The sequence below is a fragment of the Pituophis catenifer genome, unplaced genomic scaffold (assembly GCF_029215685.1).
Source record: "Pituophis catenifer annectens isolate HBS135680 unplaced genomic scaffold, rPitCat1.0.hap2 SCAF_1, whole genome shotgun sequence".
In the NCBI taxonomy this organism is placed as follows: domain Eukaryota; kingdom Metazoa; phylum Chordata; class Lepidosauria; order Squamata; family Colubridae; genus Pituophis; species Pituophis catenifer.
This window is the reverse complement of record NW_027256881.1, coordinates 348637722-348656750: the sequence shown is the minus strand read 5'-3', so window position 1 is coordinate 348656750 and position 19029 is coordinate 348637722. Positions and strand designations below refer to the sequence as shown.

At 44.1% G+C, this 19029-nt stretch overlaps 1 protein-coding gene across 1 annotated transcript; it reads left to right on the top strand.

Annotated features, from left to right (window-relative positions):
- The first annotated feature begins 1278 nt into the window (after positions 1-1278).
- On the top strand, positions 1279-18671 carry LOC139312652 (extracellular calcium-sensing receptor-like). The gene is made up of 6 exons (XM_070937609.1): positions 1279-1388; positions 4432-4677; positions 5427-5718; positions 15954-16103; positions 16719-16793; positions 17853-18671. Exons 1-6 carry the CDS (start codon positions 1279-1281, stop codon positions 18669-18671), a joined length of 1692 nt encoding a protein of 563 aa, XP_070793710.1.
- The last annotated feature ends 358 nt before the right edge of the window (positions 18672-19029 follow it).

Genomic DNA, 19029 nt, shown 5'->3' with positions numbered 1-19029 from the left:
ACATCCCTGCTCTAACTCTTGTTCAATCAGATTCATCCCTCAGGTTTCTTCAGCAGAGCTCTAGGTGTCTCTTGATCCATGGTAGGATTCAAATAATTTAACAACCGGTTCATCCAAGGTCAGGTTGGCTATTTATTTGTTTGTTTGTTTGTTTGTTTGTTTGTTTGTTTGTTTGTTTGTTTGTTTGTTTGTTTATTTATTTATTTATTTATTTATTTATGAGATTTATATGCTGCCCTATCTCCAGCCAGACTCAGGGCGGCTCACAACAGTAAAAAACATCTAATGAAAAAGTTAAAAATTAAATCCAAATCTCATAATTTAACAGATAAAAGTGCAATTAAGACTAACAAGTTAAAAATTAAAACCCCATCAGTCCAGGCCAGCCAAACAAAACAGCCAAGTTTTCAGGTTGCGACGGAAAGAGTGGAGGTCGGGGGCCACCCGGAGCTCCAGGGGCAGTTGACTCCAAAGGGTAGGTGCACCCACAGAGAAAGCTCTCCCCCTGGGGGTCACCAGCCGACACTGTCTGGCCGACATCACCCTGAGGGGGCCCTCTCTGTGGGAACGTACCGGGCAATGGGCAGCTGTTGCTGGCTGCAGATGGATCCCCAAATAACCCGGGCCTAAGCCATATAGGGCCTTATAGGTAATCACCAGCACCTTGAATCTCACTCGGAGGGCAACCGGCAACCAGTACAAGTCGCTAGGAGAGGTATAACATGGGAGTGTCAAGATAATCCCATCACAACCCGCACGGCCGCATTCTGCACCAGCTGAAGCCTCCGAGTGGTCTTCAAGGGCAGTCCCATGTAGAGGGCATTGCCGTAGTCAATATGGAAGGTGACAAGCGTGTGAGTAACCATGCGTAGGGCATCTAGGTCCAAATAGGGGCGCAACTGGCGCACCAGGCGAACCTGGGCGAATGCTCCCTTGGTTATGGCCATTACATGATCTTCCAAGTTTAGCCGCAAGTCCAGGAGGACACCCAAGTTGCACGCCCTGTCTACAGGGGGCAACACCTCATCCCCTATGACCAAAGATGGGATCTCTTGATCGGACCAAGATGCTGGTACCCACAGCCACTCGGTCTTAGTAAGGTTGAGCCAAAGCCTGTTCCTCCCCATCCAGATCCGCACCGCTTCCAGGCAATGAGACATCATGTCGAGGGCATCGCTGGGTTGGTTTGGGATGGATATAAAAAGCTGGGTATCATCAGCATACTGATGATACCTCACCCCAAAACCCTGGATGATCTCACCCAGTGGCTTCATATAGATGTTGAACAAAAGAGGAGAGAAGACCAACCCCTGGGGCACCCCACAAGTGAGGGGCCTCGGGGACGACCTCTGTCCCCCAGCCAACACCACCTGCGAACGTTCTGAGAGGTAGGAGGAGAACCACCATAAAACAGTGCCTCCCACTCCCAACCCCTAGAGGCGTCGCAGCAAGATACCATGGTCGATGGTATTGAAAGCCGCCAAGAGATCTAATAGGACCAGGACAGAGGATTAACCTCTGTCTCGGGCCCTCCAGATATTATCCACCAGCGCGACCAATGCCGTCTCCATACTGTACCTGGGCCTGAAACCCGATTGGTACGGATCCAGGTACTCCGCTTCATCCAGGGCCAATGGGAGTTGACGTGCCACCACGCTCTCAACAACCTTCACAACAAAGCAAAGGTTGGAGACAGGACGAAAGTTGTTTAAAATAGCTGGGTCCAAAGCAGGTTTCATGAGGAGGGGCCTCACCACCGCCTCTTTCAAGGTGGTATGGAAGCTTCCCTCACCCAAGGATGCATTAATCACTGCCTGGATCCAGCCTCGTGTAACCTCCCGAGCCGAATAAACGAGCCAGGAGGGACACGGGTCCAATACTGTTGTTGGAAGCATGGACCATCCCATGGGAGGCATGGCCCATCCTGAGCCTCCTGCGAGAAGCCAACCTGACCCTGGGCGAACTGGTTGTTAAATCCCTGCACCCCACTATCAAAGGGTTCTGGGCACTGCACTGCAATGGAGGAAAGGGAAATGGAGCAGCCAGCACAAGGGGAGGAGGAGGAGCAGTGAAAGAGGCCTCCTTCCCTCACTCTGGGTGTTCCCTTTCCTGTTTCTCCATTGCAGCCCAGGGCCATGGAGCTTGCCCCACCCACCACCACCCAGATGCCCTCGCTTCTCCGAAGCGTTTCTTTGCCTACCTGATTTGCAGCTCCGTCGCATTTCTCTCTTGCGTTTCTCACCATTGTGTGCAGAGAAACAAGTTTGTGGGACTAAAAAAAAATTACTCAATCAATTCCAACTTCATGAGAGCTTTTTTCATGAGAAGATGGAATTGATTTATTGAACTTTTGTTTTCTTTAATCCCACACACTATTGTTTCCCTGCACACAATGGTGAGAAACGTGACGGAGCTGGAAATCAAGTAGGCAAAGCAATGTTTCGGGGAAGTGAGGGCATCTGGGCGGTGGTGAGGCAAGTTCTTCGGCCCACAAAAACCTCGTCTTTGGCGTCCGACCCCGCAAAGCAGAGAAAGAGTTGCCAGGAAGAAGCCAGTCAGGCTGGGAGTTGCAAATTCTTTCTCCCCTGCCCCAGTCCTCCTCACCTGCCACCCCCAAATTGCATCAGTAAAGGTGGCTGGTGGCTAAGTGAGGGTCAGGAAGCTCTGCCATGCCCAGTGAGGGGGGAAGAAAGGGCAAGAGGAGCCTTGTCTCTCTCCATGTGACCCACTGAAAGGAAGCGGCAGTCTGACCACTTCCCTTCCTCACCCTCTCCAGTGCTGGAAACCAACTGTCAGCGACAGGCCCACCTGCCCATTTATCTGTCTCACTCTTTGCGTTTCTGGGCTCACCCAGTGCCACAGTCCACCATGCAGGCCTGGAAGGGCGCACCTATGACATGACGATGGGCAGCAGCAGCAGTGGCTGGACATGCTCGGATAAATGATCTATAAACTCATGCAGGGGATGTAGAGCATGCCCAGGAAGCAGATGCAGGCCAAGAGGGCAGCCTTACTCAGGTGCAGCAATGGTGGCAGCTCTGGAGACATCTGTGGGGGAGGAGGAAAAGGAGGAGGAGGGGTGCTGAGACGGGCCCATGGAGAGAGGGAGGGCTCACCTGCAAGCCACCACCCATGAAGAGGCTGCCCAAGTAGCCACTCAGCCTCCTTGCAGAGATGGGAAGCATAAATGAATCTCAAAGTCATCAGGCCATGATCTGACCAGGACAAACGGGAACAGGATAGCTCCCCCTCAGATCCCATTGGAAGTGGCCAAGGCTCAGAAGGACCATGCAGCAGAGTCTGGGGTATAATCCTCAGTTCCCTTTGGAACCCCATTAGTCACTAAGAGTGGACTGGTCAAAGAGATCCAGCCTCCCTGCAGAGAGGAGCAGCAGAAAAGAATCTCAAAGTCATCAGGCCATGATCTGGCCAGGACAAAGATGACAAGGACAGCTCCTCCTCAGATCAGGTTGGAAGTGGTCAGTTTTGAGCTGAGCCAAGAATGATGGTGGCCATGTTGAGATGCCTCTAAGGCCTGCCCCAGGGATGGCAAATGGACATCGCTCAAGACCATAAGGTCTGGGGAACCCCACAGTCAACTGAGAAATGCCCTCCAGAGGCTCAGACAGGGAGGTTTCCCTGCAGCAGGAAGGCTGGTACAGTGGCAATGATTCCTACTGGTTCAGTAGGAAAAGAATTTCAGACCTGGCAATTTGGGGAGCAGCACCCCAAAAGACCCAAAGAGACACCCAGATGACAATTGCTACCCTTAGGCTACAGCAACAGAAGTTTGCAAGTCTTGCCAAAAAAAATTGCAGTTAATATCCTGAGATACTTCCTCAAACTCCATTTCTGCCTCGTGCCATTTTTGGGAAGTAGCACTCCTATGATCTGACCCAACTAGGGCATAAGCCAAAATCCATCTTGTGTGCAGGGGTCACTTTCATGTATGTCAACTACACAACTTCCCCATGACTCCATCTGCTCTGGGAATTACGAGACACAAAGATGTTTTTCATTCTGCTGCATGAAGAGAAGCTGTTGCTAAGGGGATAGACACTGGCTCTTCCTTGCAATTATCAGAAGAACAGTCATTCTTCATGCATCCCCTGTGGATTTCAGACACAAAGATCTTCCAGGATAAAACCTGCTTTAAAAATATCTCTGAGTTCTCCAGCTGGGGGGAGGAGGCAGAATGTGTCACCTTAGCCTGCCTTGCAGAGAGCTCACTCCTGGGTTTGAAGAGACTCACATGCCTTTGTTTCCTCTTTGGTCACAGCCCAAACACAGGTAAAAAGAAGCATTTTTGATATAAATTTCTCTTGATGCCATCCAGGTGGCAGAGGTGGTGTCTGCTCTGCTAACGTTCCAGTGAGATTTCAAGAGCAACCTTCATATCAGTTTCTGCATAAACCTCGATTTCTATCCTAGGAGGGAAGGTGATAAGAATGACCAGGCAGGAGTCATGCAACTGTTGATCCTGATGCTCTTCTGGCTCCTGGCTCCAACTACAGCAAAGAGGCTGCAAACCATCTGTGAGCTCAGAGATTATATCGATTTAGATGGAATCTTCTACAGGCCTGGTGATCTCATTATTGGTGGGAATTTGCCCTTCGGAGACATGTACCCGTCTGATGTCCAAGAGTTTAATACAGTGAATCATAATCCCGCTATTAGGTAAGTTTCAGCTGGATGTGAAACATGCAGATAATTATTCTCTTTGCTTGACATTCAGGGCCTTTTTTTCAAAAAAAAAATACTTCTACTATTTGTACTGTCCTGGTGTAGTTCACATTTTGTGCTTTTCTCCATAAAGTAGCAAGCTCTTCAAATAGGTTGGAATTCTCAATCGCTTCACCAGGAAGATGATAAACAACAAAAATAAAGAAGGAAGCTGTGCTGTCTTAATGAATTAGTCAAATTATTATATTTATCTCCCCAGTAAATTCTGGTAGAAAATACAAATAAAAACTCAGCACTCTTCAAGTGTTCAGGAGTTACAAAGATTCCTCTCAGTGCTGGAATCAGCATTTCTCATGAATAATGGCCTTCAGTAAATCTCTGAGGTGACCTCGCTGTAGTTCTGTGCTCATCAATCTTTACCACACCTGAAGAAGCTGCTCAAGGACAGACCTTAAATAATTACATTATAAAAGGAGCAGTTGGAAAGGATTACAGCCACTGCAGCAGAGTGAATATGGCAGGGATGATAGAGAGTATAAAACAGTCCATAATACCTATGGAAAGGGTTGTCTCCTTTCTCACAAAGTCATCCAAGTTTAGCCAAGGGAAATCCTTTGAAAGAAACCCAACCCCAATGAAATTTGGGAGTTTCGGCCCCCAAAATTCCCCCCAAACAGTAAAGCAAGTTCTACAGCCAGGCACAAGATTTCCTGTAATATTTGCCAATGTTTTGCTCACTACAGACCCATCACCAGTTACTACCAGCAGTTCTTTGCACTGATGTTTGCTGTCTCTGAGGTCAATAAGGATTTTCTTCTGCTCCCCAACATCACCCTTGGCTTCCACATCTATGCACATTTCCAGACTGGGGTACTTATTTCCTTAAACAGCCTCTCCATGCTCTCCTCACAAGACCATGTGGTTCCAGGTTACAAATGTGACCAGCAGGACACTCTGCTCTCCGTCATTGGTGATCTGAGTGCCATATTCTCAAGGCAGATGGCCTCCATCTTCAGCATCTTCAAGGTCCCACAGGTAAGAGAGCTCCACTGGATACAATATGGATAATTCAAAGATGAAAACACACACATAAGCCAAGAGGAAATTAAAGGTAGTTTGGGGGAGGCACATCATGAGCCTCTGACTCTCTGTTTATTCTTCATAAAATGGTAGCCATCATTTTAGTGACATTTATTTCCTGTATCAGGTTGTTGGGTTCTTCTCTTGTCTTCTGACATATCACAATCAGTCAAGATGTGTAAGTGGTGGCTCTCCCTAAGAAGGGAAGGAGATGAAGCTTGCCAGGTTGACTGATGGAGCAAAATCCACACAATGGTGACTCCTAAAGTTGCCCTAAGACTTTACTTTGTCTTTGAAAGATGAATCTCATTGTTTTTCAGCTCGGTGTTGGCTTTGAGTTCTCTCAGGAAGAGAGAAGGTTTTATCCTTCCTTCTTCTGGATTAATCCCAAGGAATCTCCTCAGTATGTGGGTTTAGTGCAGCTGCTCCTTTATTTCCAGTGGAACTGGGTTGGTCTTATGGCCCCTCAAGATGACAGGGGAGAACGTTTCATTTCAATTCTGACGCCAATGCTCCAGGAGAAGGAGATCTGCCTGGTGTTCACTGAAAGTTTAAAAATAGATGATCTTCAGATTAGAATAGAGAAAATGCTTCTCAAGTTACAGACTTGGATAAAAACTGAAGTGATTATTCTGTTTGGAAACTATGGTTGTACTTACACTGTACAGACACTTTTAGCTTGCCATGAAACGTTGAGCAACAGAACATTGCAGAATGTTTGGATCTTAACTTCCCATTGGAAACTTAGTCTGGAGGAATCTGAAAAAACATTTCTAAAGCCTTTCCATGGAATCCTGCATTTCAGGGACCACACCCGGGATGTTTCAGAATTCAGCCATTTCCTCCTGTCTTTAGACCCCTTGAGCCCCCAAGGAGATGTCTTTCCCCCAGAACTGTGGGAATCTGTCTTTCATTGCACACTCCACAAACCAGGCAATATCACTCCAAAGGGGGGAAAACAATGTACAGGAAAGGAGAATTTGCAGAATCTGCCAGATTACGTTTTTGAAATAAGCATGACAGGTGAAAGTTACAAGATCTACAATGCCATTTATGCTGTGGCACACGCTTTACATGCAATGTTTGCATCCAGAGCCCAACCGACCATGATGAGGCTTGGAAAGAGGATCTCAAATCTCCAGTCATGGCAGGTAATTTCTGTGGCTTCCTTAGAGAGGAAGCTTCCCATATGCATTCCTTCAATTACTGATTAAATATCTTCTGGTTATTATATCAATGCATATTCAAAACAATTATTAGAAAAATGTGAATTAAGAATAATGTTTTGTTGGAAGAGTTTGGGGGGGGGGGAAGAGATGGAAACAAAGGAGCTGTCCATAAGACCCGTTGTTGTTGTTTTAAAATAATTTTTATTAAACAATTTTGTCTTTAAAAACAACTTAAAAAACAACCACAAATACATAAAAACAAACAAAGCAAACAATATATGCCATCTAAATTTATTTTACAGCTTTCTGTATTGGCATATGTATTTTGCTTTTGTGGTTCTCTATTCTATCATATCTATTTACTTCTTGATAGTAGTATAATATCATTACATCAATGTATATATTAACCCATATAGTAGTATTCATTATTCTTGTCTACCGACTTATATTTATTTATATTCACATCTCTTTGTTTAATGTTTTTCAATTACTCCAATTTAGGTTTCATCAGTACTAAGATAAACATTTCCTGTTTTGGTTTCTATTTTCAAACCAACTATACATGTTATTCCATACTTCATAATAGTCCGAATCATCCCTCTCTTTTAGCTCCATAGTCATTTTATCCATTTCTGTGCATTCAAGAATTTTTCTAATTGCTATTTTGTCTGAAGGTAAATTATTTTGTTTCCAGTTTTGTGCAAATATGATTCTTGCTGCAGTGAGTATGTGTAGTGTGATGTATTGAAGTTTTTTGTTCATTTTCGAGTCCAGTATTCCTAATAAAAATAGTTCTGGTTTCAAATCTTTTTTTTTTTTTTTTGGTCTTAATTTCTTCCAGCCATTTTTGAATTTTGCACCAATATTTCCTTGTGATGGGGCACGTCCACCACATGTGATGGAATGTTCAAAATTTGTGGTTACATCTCTAGCATTTGGGGGATAAATTTGGGTACATTTTGGCCAATCTCATAGAGGGCAAATGCCATCTATAAATCATTTTATAGAGGTTTTCTTTGTAGGGGACTGCTGTTGTAAATTTATAGTTCCTTGTCCATAGTTTGTCCCACTGTTCTAATTCTTCCTGTCCTCTACCATCCCCTGGAGTCCATTTAAGCTCATGCCTCCTGCTTCAGTGACTCCATCCAGCCACCCCATTCTCTGTCGTCCCCTTCTTCTTTTGCCCTCAATCCTTCCCAGCATTAGGCTCTTATCCAGTGACTCCTTCCTTCTCATTAGGTGGCCAAAGTATTTCAGTTTCATCTTCAGGATCTTGCCTTCTAAAGAGCAGTCAGGGTTGATCTCCTCTAGGACTCCCTGGTTTGATTGCCTTGCAGTCCAAGGGACTTGCAGGAGTCTTCCCAGCACCAGAGTTCAAAGGCCTCCATTCTCTGGTGCTCAGCCTTTCTTATGGTCCAACTTTCACAGCCACACATTGCAACTGGGAAAAAGATAGCCTTGACTATACGCACTTTTGGTGGCAGGGTAATGTTTCTGCTTTTTAGTAAGCTATCTAGATTTGCCACAGCTTTCCTCCCCAGGAGCAAGCATCTTTTAATTTCTTGGCTGCAGTCCCCATCTACGGTGATCTTGGAGCACAGGAAAATAAAATCTGTCACTACCTCCATTTCTTCTCCATCTATTTGACAAGAATTGAGAGGGCTGGATGCCATGATCTTAGTTTTGTTAATGTTCAGTTTCAAGCCAATTTTTGCACTCTCTTCCTTCACCCACATCAAGAAGCTCTGTGGTTCCTCTTTACTTTCTGCCATTAGAGTGGTATCTTCTATATATCTCAGTTTGTTGATATTTCTCCCAGCAATCTTAATTCCATCTTGTGATTCATCTAGCCCTGCCTTTCTCATGATCTGCTCTGCATATAAGTTAAATAGACAGCCTTTCCTAACTCCTTTCTCAATTTTGAACCAATTGGTGGTTCCATGACCAGTTCTCACTGTTGTTTCTTGACCCGCATATAGGTTTCTCAAGAGGCAAATAAGATGGTCTGGCACTCCCATATTTTAAAGAACTTGCCACAATTTGTTGTGATCCACACAATCAAAGGCTTTAGCATAGTCAATGAAGCAGAAGTAGATGTTTTTCTGGAACTCCCTAACTGAATCTCCTCGATCCAGCGTATGTTGGCAATTTGATCTCTAGTTCCTCTGCCTCTTTGAAATCCTGCTTGTACTTCTGGTAGTTCTCGATCCACTTACTGCTGGAGTCTAGCTTGTAGGATTTTGAGCAGAACTTTACTAGCATGTGAAATGAGTGCAATGGTGTGGTAGTTTGAACCTTCTTTGGCATTGCCCTTCTTTGGCATTGGAATGTAAACTGACTTTTTCCAATCCTGTGGCCACTGTTGAGTTTTCCAAATTTGCTGACAAATTGAGTGTAGCACTTTGACTGCATCCTCTTTTAAGATTTTGAATAGCTCAGCTGGAATATTGTCACCTCCACTATCTTGTTGTTGCTCAGATTTTCTAAGGCCCATTTGACTTCACATTCCAGGGTCTCTGGCTCGAGGTCAATGACCAGCCCATTGTGGTTATCAGGGACGTTAAGCTTCTTCTTGTATAGTTCCTCTGTATAATTTTGCCACCTCTTCTTAAACTCTTCGGCCTGTGTTAGGTCCCTGCCATTTTGGTCCTTTATCATGCCCATCTTTGCATGAAACTTTCCCTTCATATCTCCAATTTTCTTGAAGAGATCTCTGTTCTTCCCAATTCTTTTTTTTTATTATTCTATTTCTTTGTACTGTTCATTTAAGAAGGCATTCTTATCTCTTCTAGCTATTCTCTGGAATTCTGCATTCAATTGGGTGTATCTTTCTCTTTCTCCCTTGCCTGTCAGGGTTCCAAGTAACACCCCCAATGAATGAAAACTCCAAGGCTTGAGTTTCCTCAAAATTGCATTTAATTAGAGATGTCATATTGGGACATCTGGGAAAACTCGAATCTGAAAGTTTCCAAGTTTTCTCCACCGAAAGAAAAGTTCAAGTTCCTGCCCAGCACCCCCAAGAGTCCATCACATGGTCCAATCAAACATTGTTCCAACCGGAGATGCCTCTCAGTTCCAGCCTTCGAGGTGCAGGGCAAGTTGTCCTTGACTTCTTGAGAAAGGAATGTTATTATTACTATACATCACCCATATTCCATACAATCCCCCCTCCCAATTTCCCACAGTAGTAAATGTAGCAGGTCTGAAGGCCTAATACAAAAGATGGCTTCCAGGCCTGACATTGCCTTTCGCTTCCCTTCTTTCTTCAGCCACTTATAAAGCTTCCTCAGAGAACCATTTTGCTTTCTTGAATTTCTTTTTCTTAGGGATGGTTTGAGTTGCTACCTCTTCTGCAATGTTGCCAACCTCTGTCCATAGACCTTCAGGCATTCTTTCTACCAGATCTAATTCCTTAAATCTATTTGTCACCTCTACTGTATCAGGGATATGATTTAGTTCATTCCTGAGTAGCCTAGTGCTTTCCCCTACTTTCTTCAATTTAAGCCTAAATTTTGCAAGGAGAAGCTCATGATCTGAGCCACAGTCAGCTCCTGGTCTTGTTTTTACTGACTGTAAAGAGCTTCTCCATCTTTGGCTGCAGAGCACATAGTCAATTTGATTTCTGTGTTGACTGTCTGGTGATGTCCATGTGTAGAGTCATCTCTTGGGTTGTTGGAAAGGAGTGTTTGCTATGACCATCCTATTTTCTTGACAAAATTCCATCAGCCTGTGCCCTGATTCATTTTGTACTCCAAGGCCAAACTTGCCTGTTATTCCAGTTATCTTTTGGCTTCCTATTTTAGCATTCCAATCCCCTATGATAATAAGTGTCAGGGAGATGATTAATCCCATCCTGGCTCTGGGATAATCGCACCTTAATTAAGAGGGGGCGGATCGTGGCCATTCCTTGTTGCGTACTTTAAGAAAACAAACCCGAAGAATAAAGAATAAAAGTTCACGTAGTTCAGGTTCAGGCTCCTGCATCTCTGTGAAAAGTTCCTTTCTGTAGGTAACATGCAATGCTGCACCACTGTCCAAAGTCCACAGGAGTCGTCTGTCGTACTCTGAATGAGGTTGTGGATCATTGGCTAAAGCCAATGTGGCAAGTGGAGCTTGTGGATCATGCCTGGGACCACGACAACCTTGTCTTCTGCCTCTGCCTCCTCTGGAATCTGTTCCTCTGGGCTGGTACGAGACGGGAGCTGGAACTCGTTGGGGACAATCCCGGGTGGCATGTCCCATACGATCATAAATGTAGCATCTTGGCATCCTTGGAACGAAGGCTCTTCCTCGGAAGGGACGCCTCGCTGGAGCTCTTGATGCGGGTGGTCCTCTCAAATGTGGCGTGGCTAACATGAGTGCTTCTTCTTCAATTAAAAGTCTGCACACATGGTCCACTGTGCGTTGAGCAATAGGCACTTGGTTAATCTTTGTAATGGCATCTTTCCATTCATTATTCAATGAGTTAATAATAATGCTGATCATTTGAATATCATCAATATTATAGCCTCTTTCTCTCAATTCTGTTCTGATTCCTTTCAGTTTGGTTAAATGTCCTCCAGGTTTCAATCTCGAACCATGGAACTCAGACATGAGTAAACATGAAGATTCAAGTGAAACAGGCCTGTAGCAATTTTCCAATTGGGCCCAAATTTGTTGGGCTGTTGCATTAGGCGGAAAGGTGACCTGCAGTTCAGTATCCATGGACATCAATAATGTTGTGCAAGCTCTAGTCTCTAAGTCTCTTATTGCAGGAGTCCATGGCTGAGCAGGAGGATAAAAACATCATACAGTGAGTGCCTTCTCTGCGAAGTAACAATCCAATCTCACTGACCCAGGCCTTATAATTCTGTCCTGTCATCTTTAATTTGGACTCACCAGCTAGTGGAGCAACAGAAAATGCCTGGTGAGGAACATGCATTTGGTATGCTGGCTGTGCTGGTAAAAATACCTGTGGTATTTGTTGTGCTTGCTGTGGACCGGCTGAAGGCACTTGTGCGTGCGCTTGTGGCTGAGGCTGCTGCTGCTGCATATGAGCTGCAATATTAGCATGACCTGCTGGAGACGCAGTCATTTGCCTTTGCTGCATTGCTGTTCCATCTAAAAGGACACCAGCACCACCAGGGGGTGCTGAAGTTTGGGCCTGTGGAGACACTTATGGCGTTGCAGCCTGAATATCTGAATAAGTTAAGGACATGTTTGCTAAAATCTGTTGCAATACTTCAAAATGTCCATGTAGACTACGTTGCCTTTCAGCTTTCTCTAGTAAATTACTTTGGCCAGCAGATGGTGCTGCACCTTTAGTTTCGGGCAGCTCAGATAATTTCTGTGCCTTCGTGGCATATGTAATCTCAGAAGGGAGGACTTTGTGTGACGTGTGCACTGCTCTCTGTTCTGATTGGCCTGACACAAAATCCACCAGAGGGAGTGTTTTTGGCTCTGAAGAAGAAGGAGCCAAAATGGTGCTTTTAGAGATTTTAAAGTCACTAGACTGTCTCTCATCTCGCTCAAGCATAGATAAATCCATTTGTGCCTGGGATAGCTCATTTTCATAAAATTTTATATGGTTACGATAGGCTTTTATAGCTTTCTCATGCTGGGTGAGCTCAGAGCTTTGAGGAGAATAATGAATTATTTCTCTCTCTGCGTGGGAGGAAATATGCTCGGCAGTTTGTGAAAACTTTGGCCTTGCATCAAGCGTTACAAATTCAGAAGGTTCTGGGAGGACTTTTTTAGAGCTTGCAAATTCAGAAGAAAATGCTACTGACCTCAGTTGTAGCTCATTATCTTCAAAAGCAATTTTTCTCTTATCTCCCTTCGTTTCTTCTCCCACGGCTTCTTGTTCTGGTCGTGTGGCTGAAGCAAGGGGCTGGAAGTCTGAAAAGTTCTTTTCTGGAAGTTCTTTCTGCCACCTCTTCATTGGAAAGATCAATCAAATCATTTACGAAGAGTGGTCTTAGTTTCATTTTGCCTTTTTTCTTCTTCTTCGGCATCTTAGTAGGCAATTTAATTAGCGTTCCTCAGTCGCAAATCAATCATCTAGCTAATCTAGCCTAGAGGTCTTATCAAAGTAACAAGCAAGGAAAAAAGCCATAATTTTAACCATCCTCTGCTACCAGGTGTCAGGGCGATGATTAATCCCATCCTGGCTCTGGAATAATTGCACCTTAATTAAGAGGGGGCGGATCGTGGCCATTCCTTGTTGCATACTTTAAGAAAACAAACCCGAAGAAATATCTTCTAAGAAAACTCATTTATTTGTTATAAAGAAAATAAAAAACATCTCACTAGCTAAGTAATTACATCTTGGCAAAGCTCGCTCCTGCCGGACCTATCTGGCAGGAGAACAAAGGAAGAAGTGTGTAAAGGAATGTGGGTGGATGGACATGCGTAGTAGCATCAGAGATAAGGATTCTTGGCAAACTACGGAAAGTCTTATAGTTCAAAAATAGAGCTCAGCTGGTAAATAAAAAAATGCAGTGAAAGGTGGAAAGGTGAGTGTAAGGTATTCTACTGAAGAAAATGGAGCAGAAGAAAATGCTACTTGGAGCAGTGTAATGAATCAGACTCCTTTCTTCATTTTGTATGGCTACAAGCCCGATCTTCAAGATGAAGGAACCAAAATGGCGCTTGTAGAGATTTTAAAGTCACTAGACTGTCTCTCATCTTGCTCAAGCATAGATAAATCCATTTGTGCCTGGGATAGCTCATGTTCATAAAATTTTATATGGTTATGATAGGTTTTTATAGCTTTCTCATGCTGGGTGAGCTCAGAGCTTCGAGGAGAATAATGAATTATTTCTCTCTCTGCATGGGAGGAAATATGCTCGGCAGTTTGTGAAAACTTTGGCCTTGCACCAAGCGTTACAAATTCAGAAGGTTCTGGGAGGACTTTTTTAGAGCTTGCAAATTCAGAAGAAAATGCTACTTGGAGCAGAAGGTGACCTTCTGCTACAAGTAGGCACAGTGAGTGCCTTCTCTGTGAAATAACAATTCAATCTCACTGACCCAGGCCTTATAATTCTGTTCTGACATCTTTAATTTTGAATCACCAGCTAGTGGAGCAACAGAAAATGCCTGGTGAGGAACATGCATTTGGTATGCTGGCTGTGCCGGTAAAAATACCTGTGGTATTTGCTGTGCTTGCTGTTGACCGGCTGAAGGCACTTGTGCGTGCGCTTGTGGCTGCTGCTGCTGCTGCATTTGAGCTGCAAAATTAGCATGACATCATTTTTTGGTGTTAATTCTATAAGGTGCTGTAGGACTTCATAGAACCAGTCAACTTCATCCTCTTCAGCACCAGTGGTTGGGGCATAGACTTGGACTGCTGTGATGTTGAATGGGTTGCCTTGAATTCAAACTGAGATCATTCTGTCATTTTGGAGATTGAATCCCAGTATTGCTTTTCCTACTCTTTTATTGATTATGAAGGCTACTCCATTTCTTTGAGGGATTCTTGCCCACAGTAGTATACCTGATGGTCATCTGAATTAAATTCACCCATTCCTGTCCATTTTAGTTCACTGATTACTAAGATGTCGATATTCAGTCTTGTCATCTCTTGTTTGACCATGTCCAGCTTGTCTTGATTGGATGGATCTTACATTCCAGGTTCCTATGGAGTACAGATATTTACAGCATTGGACTTTGCTTTCACTATCAGATACATCCACAGTTGAGCATCCTTTTGGGTTTGGCCCAGGGGTGAAATGCTCCCAGTTCGGACCGGATCACCTGATCCAGTAGCAATGGCCGCGGGTAGTTCGGAGAACCGGTAGGAAAAATCCCTGCACACCCCCCTCCCCATACCCAGCTGAACGGTCATCAGAGGCTGGTTTTTTTACTTTTAAAAGCATTTTTTCTGCAACCTCTTCGGCTGAAGAGGTTGTAGAAAAAATTGTTTTAAAAGTAAGGGAAAAAAAGTTGGCCACGCCCACCCAGTCACATTACCTGCCCACCAAGCCACGCCCACAGAACCGGTAGTAACAAATTTTACATTTCACCACTGCTTTGGCCCAGTCACTTCTGTTGTCACCCAGGCCCACATAGTTAATATTAAATACAAAACAGTTCCAAAAAACGAACAGATTTTATTAAAATAGCTGAGAATTAACTCATTCTCAGCGTATAATCAATTAAATTGAAAGTAAAGTTCTCAAAACACCATTCTTCAGTTTATCTCTGACCTTGGGATAATTAGGCAAACTGCCAAATGCATTTCTTGGCAACAGTTCAGGAACCGAAGATGCTGACAAGAAAGAAATACATCCAAACACGAAGCAAATTTCTCAACAGTTGTTTTCCGGCAAAGGGGCCAAGAGCCATTGCTGGTCTTTTAAGCCTCATGAGAGGGGCCAATCATCTCTTGGCCCTACTCCCAAGTCGTCCTCTCTGCTTTAGCTCCTCCTGCCTTCTGGCAGTTCTTCTCATACATGCACTAGGAACAGGCTCCTCCTGTTCCTCTGCCTCTCTACTGTCAGCCTCTGGAGGCTCTGAAGTCTGTGCATCACTCCCGATGGCCCTGGCTCCATCTCTGCCTCTGACACAGAGCCCTCATCCAGGCCTTCCCCAGCCTCCAGGACTGGCCCATGTTCTTCCTCAGCCTCATCACTGTCCGAATCCACTGCCAGTTCCGCAGGCTGCTGGTGGACCACAACAGCTTGATTCTTTCTGGCACTACTAGGACTAGCCCTCTGCTCTTCCCCAATAACATATTGGACACCTTCTGACCTGAGAGGCTCATCTTCCAGCGTCATATATTTTTGCCTTTTGGTACTACCAAAAGGGGGTTTTCATGGCAAAGATACTAGAATGGGTTGCCATTTCCTTCTCCAGTGGGTCACGTTTTGTCAGAGCTCTCTATGATGACCTCTCCATCTTGGGTGACCCTGCATGGCATAGCTCATAGCTTCATTGAGCTACACAAGCCCCTTCACCACAACACGGCAGTAATCCATAAAGAGGGCCATAACCGTAGCTCTAACTAAATACTCCTATTTCTAAACGTCTCTTTTATTTCAGATTCTTGCCTATTTGAGGAATGTGCAGTTCAACAACAGTGCTGGAGATGAGGTCTCCTTTTCAGAAGATGGACTGGAATCTGCTCGTTATGATCTTTTGAATTGGATTCTCCTCCCCAATCGATCCTTTGTTCCCATAAAAGTTGGGCAAGTAAATCCTAAAGCTCCCCCAGGCCAAGATTTCACCATTAACTCTGATGGAATCATCTGGGGCACAAAGGTGAGCTGCAAGGAAATGTTGTAAGTTCAGGGAAAGAGTCATTCTCTTCCTGAGATGCAGAACATCTTTCTAACTTGAAAAATGATCAATTGAATCAGAAATTATTGCATTTGGTGAAAAATCTGCTTTGCACACAACACCTTTGAGGTCTAATTTATGCCATTCCACAAACAATTAGACTTGGAATTGACTTCTGCTTGAAACACAGGATGCAATTAAAAAGAAGCAACAGAATCACTTCCTCTCAGTTGTATCCTGACAGTTCTTTCTTTTAGAAATTCTCTTGTCACAAGAGTTCACAAGACTTCCTCTGCAGGCTGAGTCTCCAGTTTCAATCTCCCACATTCATGGGTGTATCTGGAATGCCACTGGCCTGAATCCCTCAGGACTGTTCTTGATGTCTGATAGACAGTGGCAATATGTTTCTTTAGAAGAGAATCTGAACATAGAAGAAGGAATAAGGAAGGGAAATAGGATTGGGGAAAAGAATAAATGCAGCAGGTTCATTGCTCAGGCCATCTCAAGTATTTCTTTTTTCTCTTTCAGAAGGTGCCCTTTGCCAGGTGTGGCATGAAGAGGTGCCATGCAGGAGAGAGGAGAAGAGTTCCAGAGGGAAAGCAGGTTTGCTGCTACCATTGTGAGGCTTGTCCAGAAGGGACCTTTTCTAATCAAACAGGTAAACAGGACTTCAAATATAGATCTTCCAGGATCAAAGAAGACATTCATTAAGTCATTTTTGTCATTTTAAGAAGATTGACATGAAACCATATTTTTCAGCAAAAGCTTTCAGTTCACAGATATAAACTGCCCTGGCCACAGAGGCACCTTTCCCGATCCTCAGCAGTTCCATGCAGGATAGCTTTAGGGCAGAATTTATGAATGTCCAACTTGGATTTCCACTCCTACTCTAACCTCCTATTGGAAAAAGCGCCTTCCACTCTTTCGTGAGGAAGTGGGGTGTGTGGTCCAAGCTTTAATTTTTATTATTTATATTATGCTTCTTCTGTCACCACTATCAACCTCTGAGTTAATAGACCTGCCAGGGAAAGAGGACATTCATCCTGGAAATGCACAGTGGAAATGGAAATGCACAGTGAAAGGACAGCTGGAACTGGATAAATCCTTGTCTCTGGCTAATCCATTCTCAGGATCATCATAAACAAAGGATTATTTGCTCTTTTTAATTCCCCATAAATAGCATAGGGGACATTTTATTTATTTATTTATTTATTTATTTATTTATTTATTTATTTATTTATTTATTTATTTATTAAGCTTATATGCCGCCCTCTCTCTGGAAGGACTCAGGGTGGCTCACAGCAATAAAAACAGATAAAATCAATATTAAGTGTTAAAAACCATTAAAACTCCCCTTAAAAACCCCTTCAGTCCAATCCAGCCTTGCGGAATAACCATGTCTTAAGGTCACGGTGGAAAAAGCGCAGGTCAGGGGCCACCCGGAGCTCCAGGAGGACATTACTCCCTTTGTAGGTAGGTCAACAGCAAAATGGCAACACTCATATCATTTATGTGGGAGGAATAATCTGCATGGTACTTGCTGAAGGAATCCTTAGACAAAGACTTTTGATTTCAGATGCAGGTCGCTGTGAACCCTGCCCAGAAGACCAATTTCCCAACACAGACAAGGACCAATGCATTGCCAAGATGATCCACTTCCTTTCCTATCAAGACACCCTGGGATACACCTTAGTTTCTCTTGCTCTTTTTCTCTCAGTAATCACTTCTGCAGTCCTGGTGATTTTCTATAAACATCATGACACACCAATTGTCAAGGCCAACAACCGAGATCTCACCTACATCCTCTTGGTCTCCCTCTTGTTCTGCTTCCTCTGCTCCTTCCTTTTCATTGGTCAACCTGGGAAGGTCACCTGTCTTATACGACAATCTGCCTTTGCCATTCTCTTTTCTCTTGCAGTTTCCTCTGTGTTGGCAAAGACTGTTATGGTGGTTCTGGCCTTCATGGCCACCAAGCCAGGGAACAGGACAAGGAAACTCTTAGGAAAACCACTGACCAACTCCATTGTCATAGCCTGTCCCCTGATCCAAGCACTTCTTTGTGCCACCTGGCTGGGAACCTCTCCTCCATTTCCCAGCTGTGACTTTCACTCCTTGTTTGGAGAAATCATCTTGGAATGCAAGGAAGGCTCAGCTTTAATGTTTTACATTATCCTTGCCTACTTAGGTTTTTTGGCCTTCATCAGTTTCACAGTGGCCTTTCTAGCTAGGAAATTGCCTGATAGTTTTAATGAAGCCAAGTTCATTACTTTTAGCATGCTGGTCTTTTGCAGTGTTTGGATCTCCTTCCTCCCCACCTACCTGAGCACCAAAGGGAAATTCATGATGGCTGTGGAGATTTTCTCCATTTTGGCCTCTGGAGCTGCTCTCTTGGCTTGTATCTTTTTCCCCAAATGCTACATTATTCTACTGAGGCCGGATCTGAATTGTAGAGAAAATATAGTAAGAAACAAGAATTTCTAACTAATGCAAAGGCAAATATAAATGCCTCATTTATATTTGTCTTTCAGGCATGTTTAGAATCTGATTTTTTTAAAAAAAAAAGTTGACAAGAAGGAGGAACATGTCCATTAAAAAATTCCTTCTCATGTGCTGCAATTGGTTACATGTCCGGTCCCATAGATTTCTATTGGGATGCTGCCATTCTGGTGGGAAGGGGACGCTTGGGGAGGGGGTTGTGCAGGGTTTCATTTGCATTGCTTTGCTGTACCTTGTGGGAAAAAGGGAGTGGGGAAGGAATGTGCCTTAGGTCATTTTAGGGCGGGGGAAGGAATGTGCTTTGAGCCATCTGCTTTATCTCACCACTAGAGAAAGTGAAATT

Excerpts from the sequence above, each read along its gene's own strand:
- LOC139312652 (XM_070937609.1), top strand. The coding sequence starts at position 1,279 with ATGTTGAACAAAAGAGGAGAGAAGACCAACCCCTGGGGCACCCCACAA. Across the intron at positions 4,678-5,426 it reads AATCATAATCCCGCTATTAG|ACCCATCACCAGTTACTACC; the intron begins GTAAGTTTCAGC and ends TGCTCACTACAG. Across the intron at positions 16,794-17,852 it reads GAGTTCCAGAGGGAAAGCAG|TCCTATCAAGACACCCTGGG; the intron begins GTTTGCTGCTAC and ends ATCCACTTCCTT.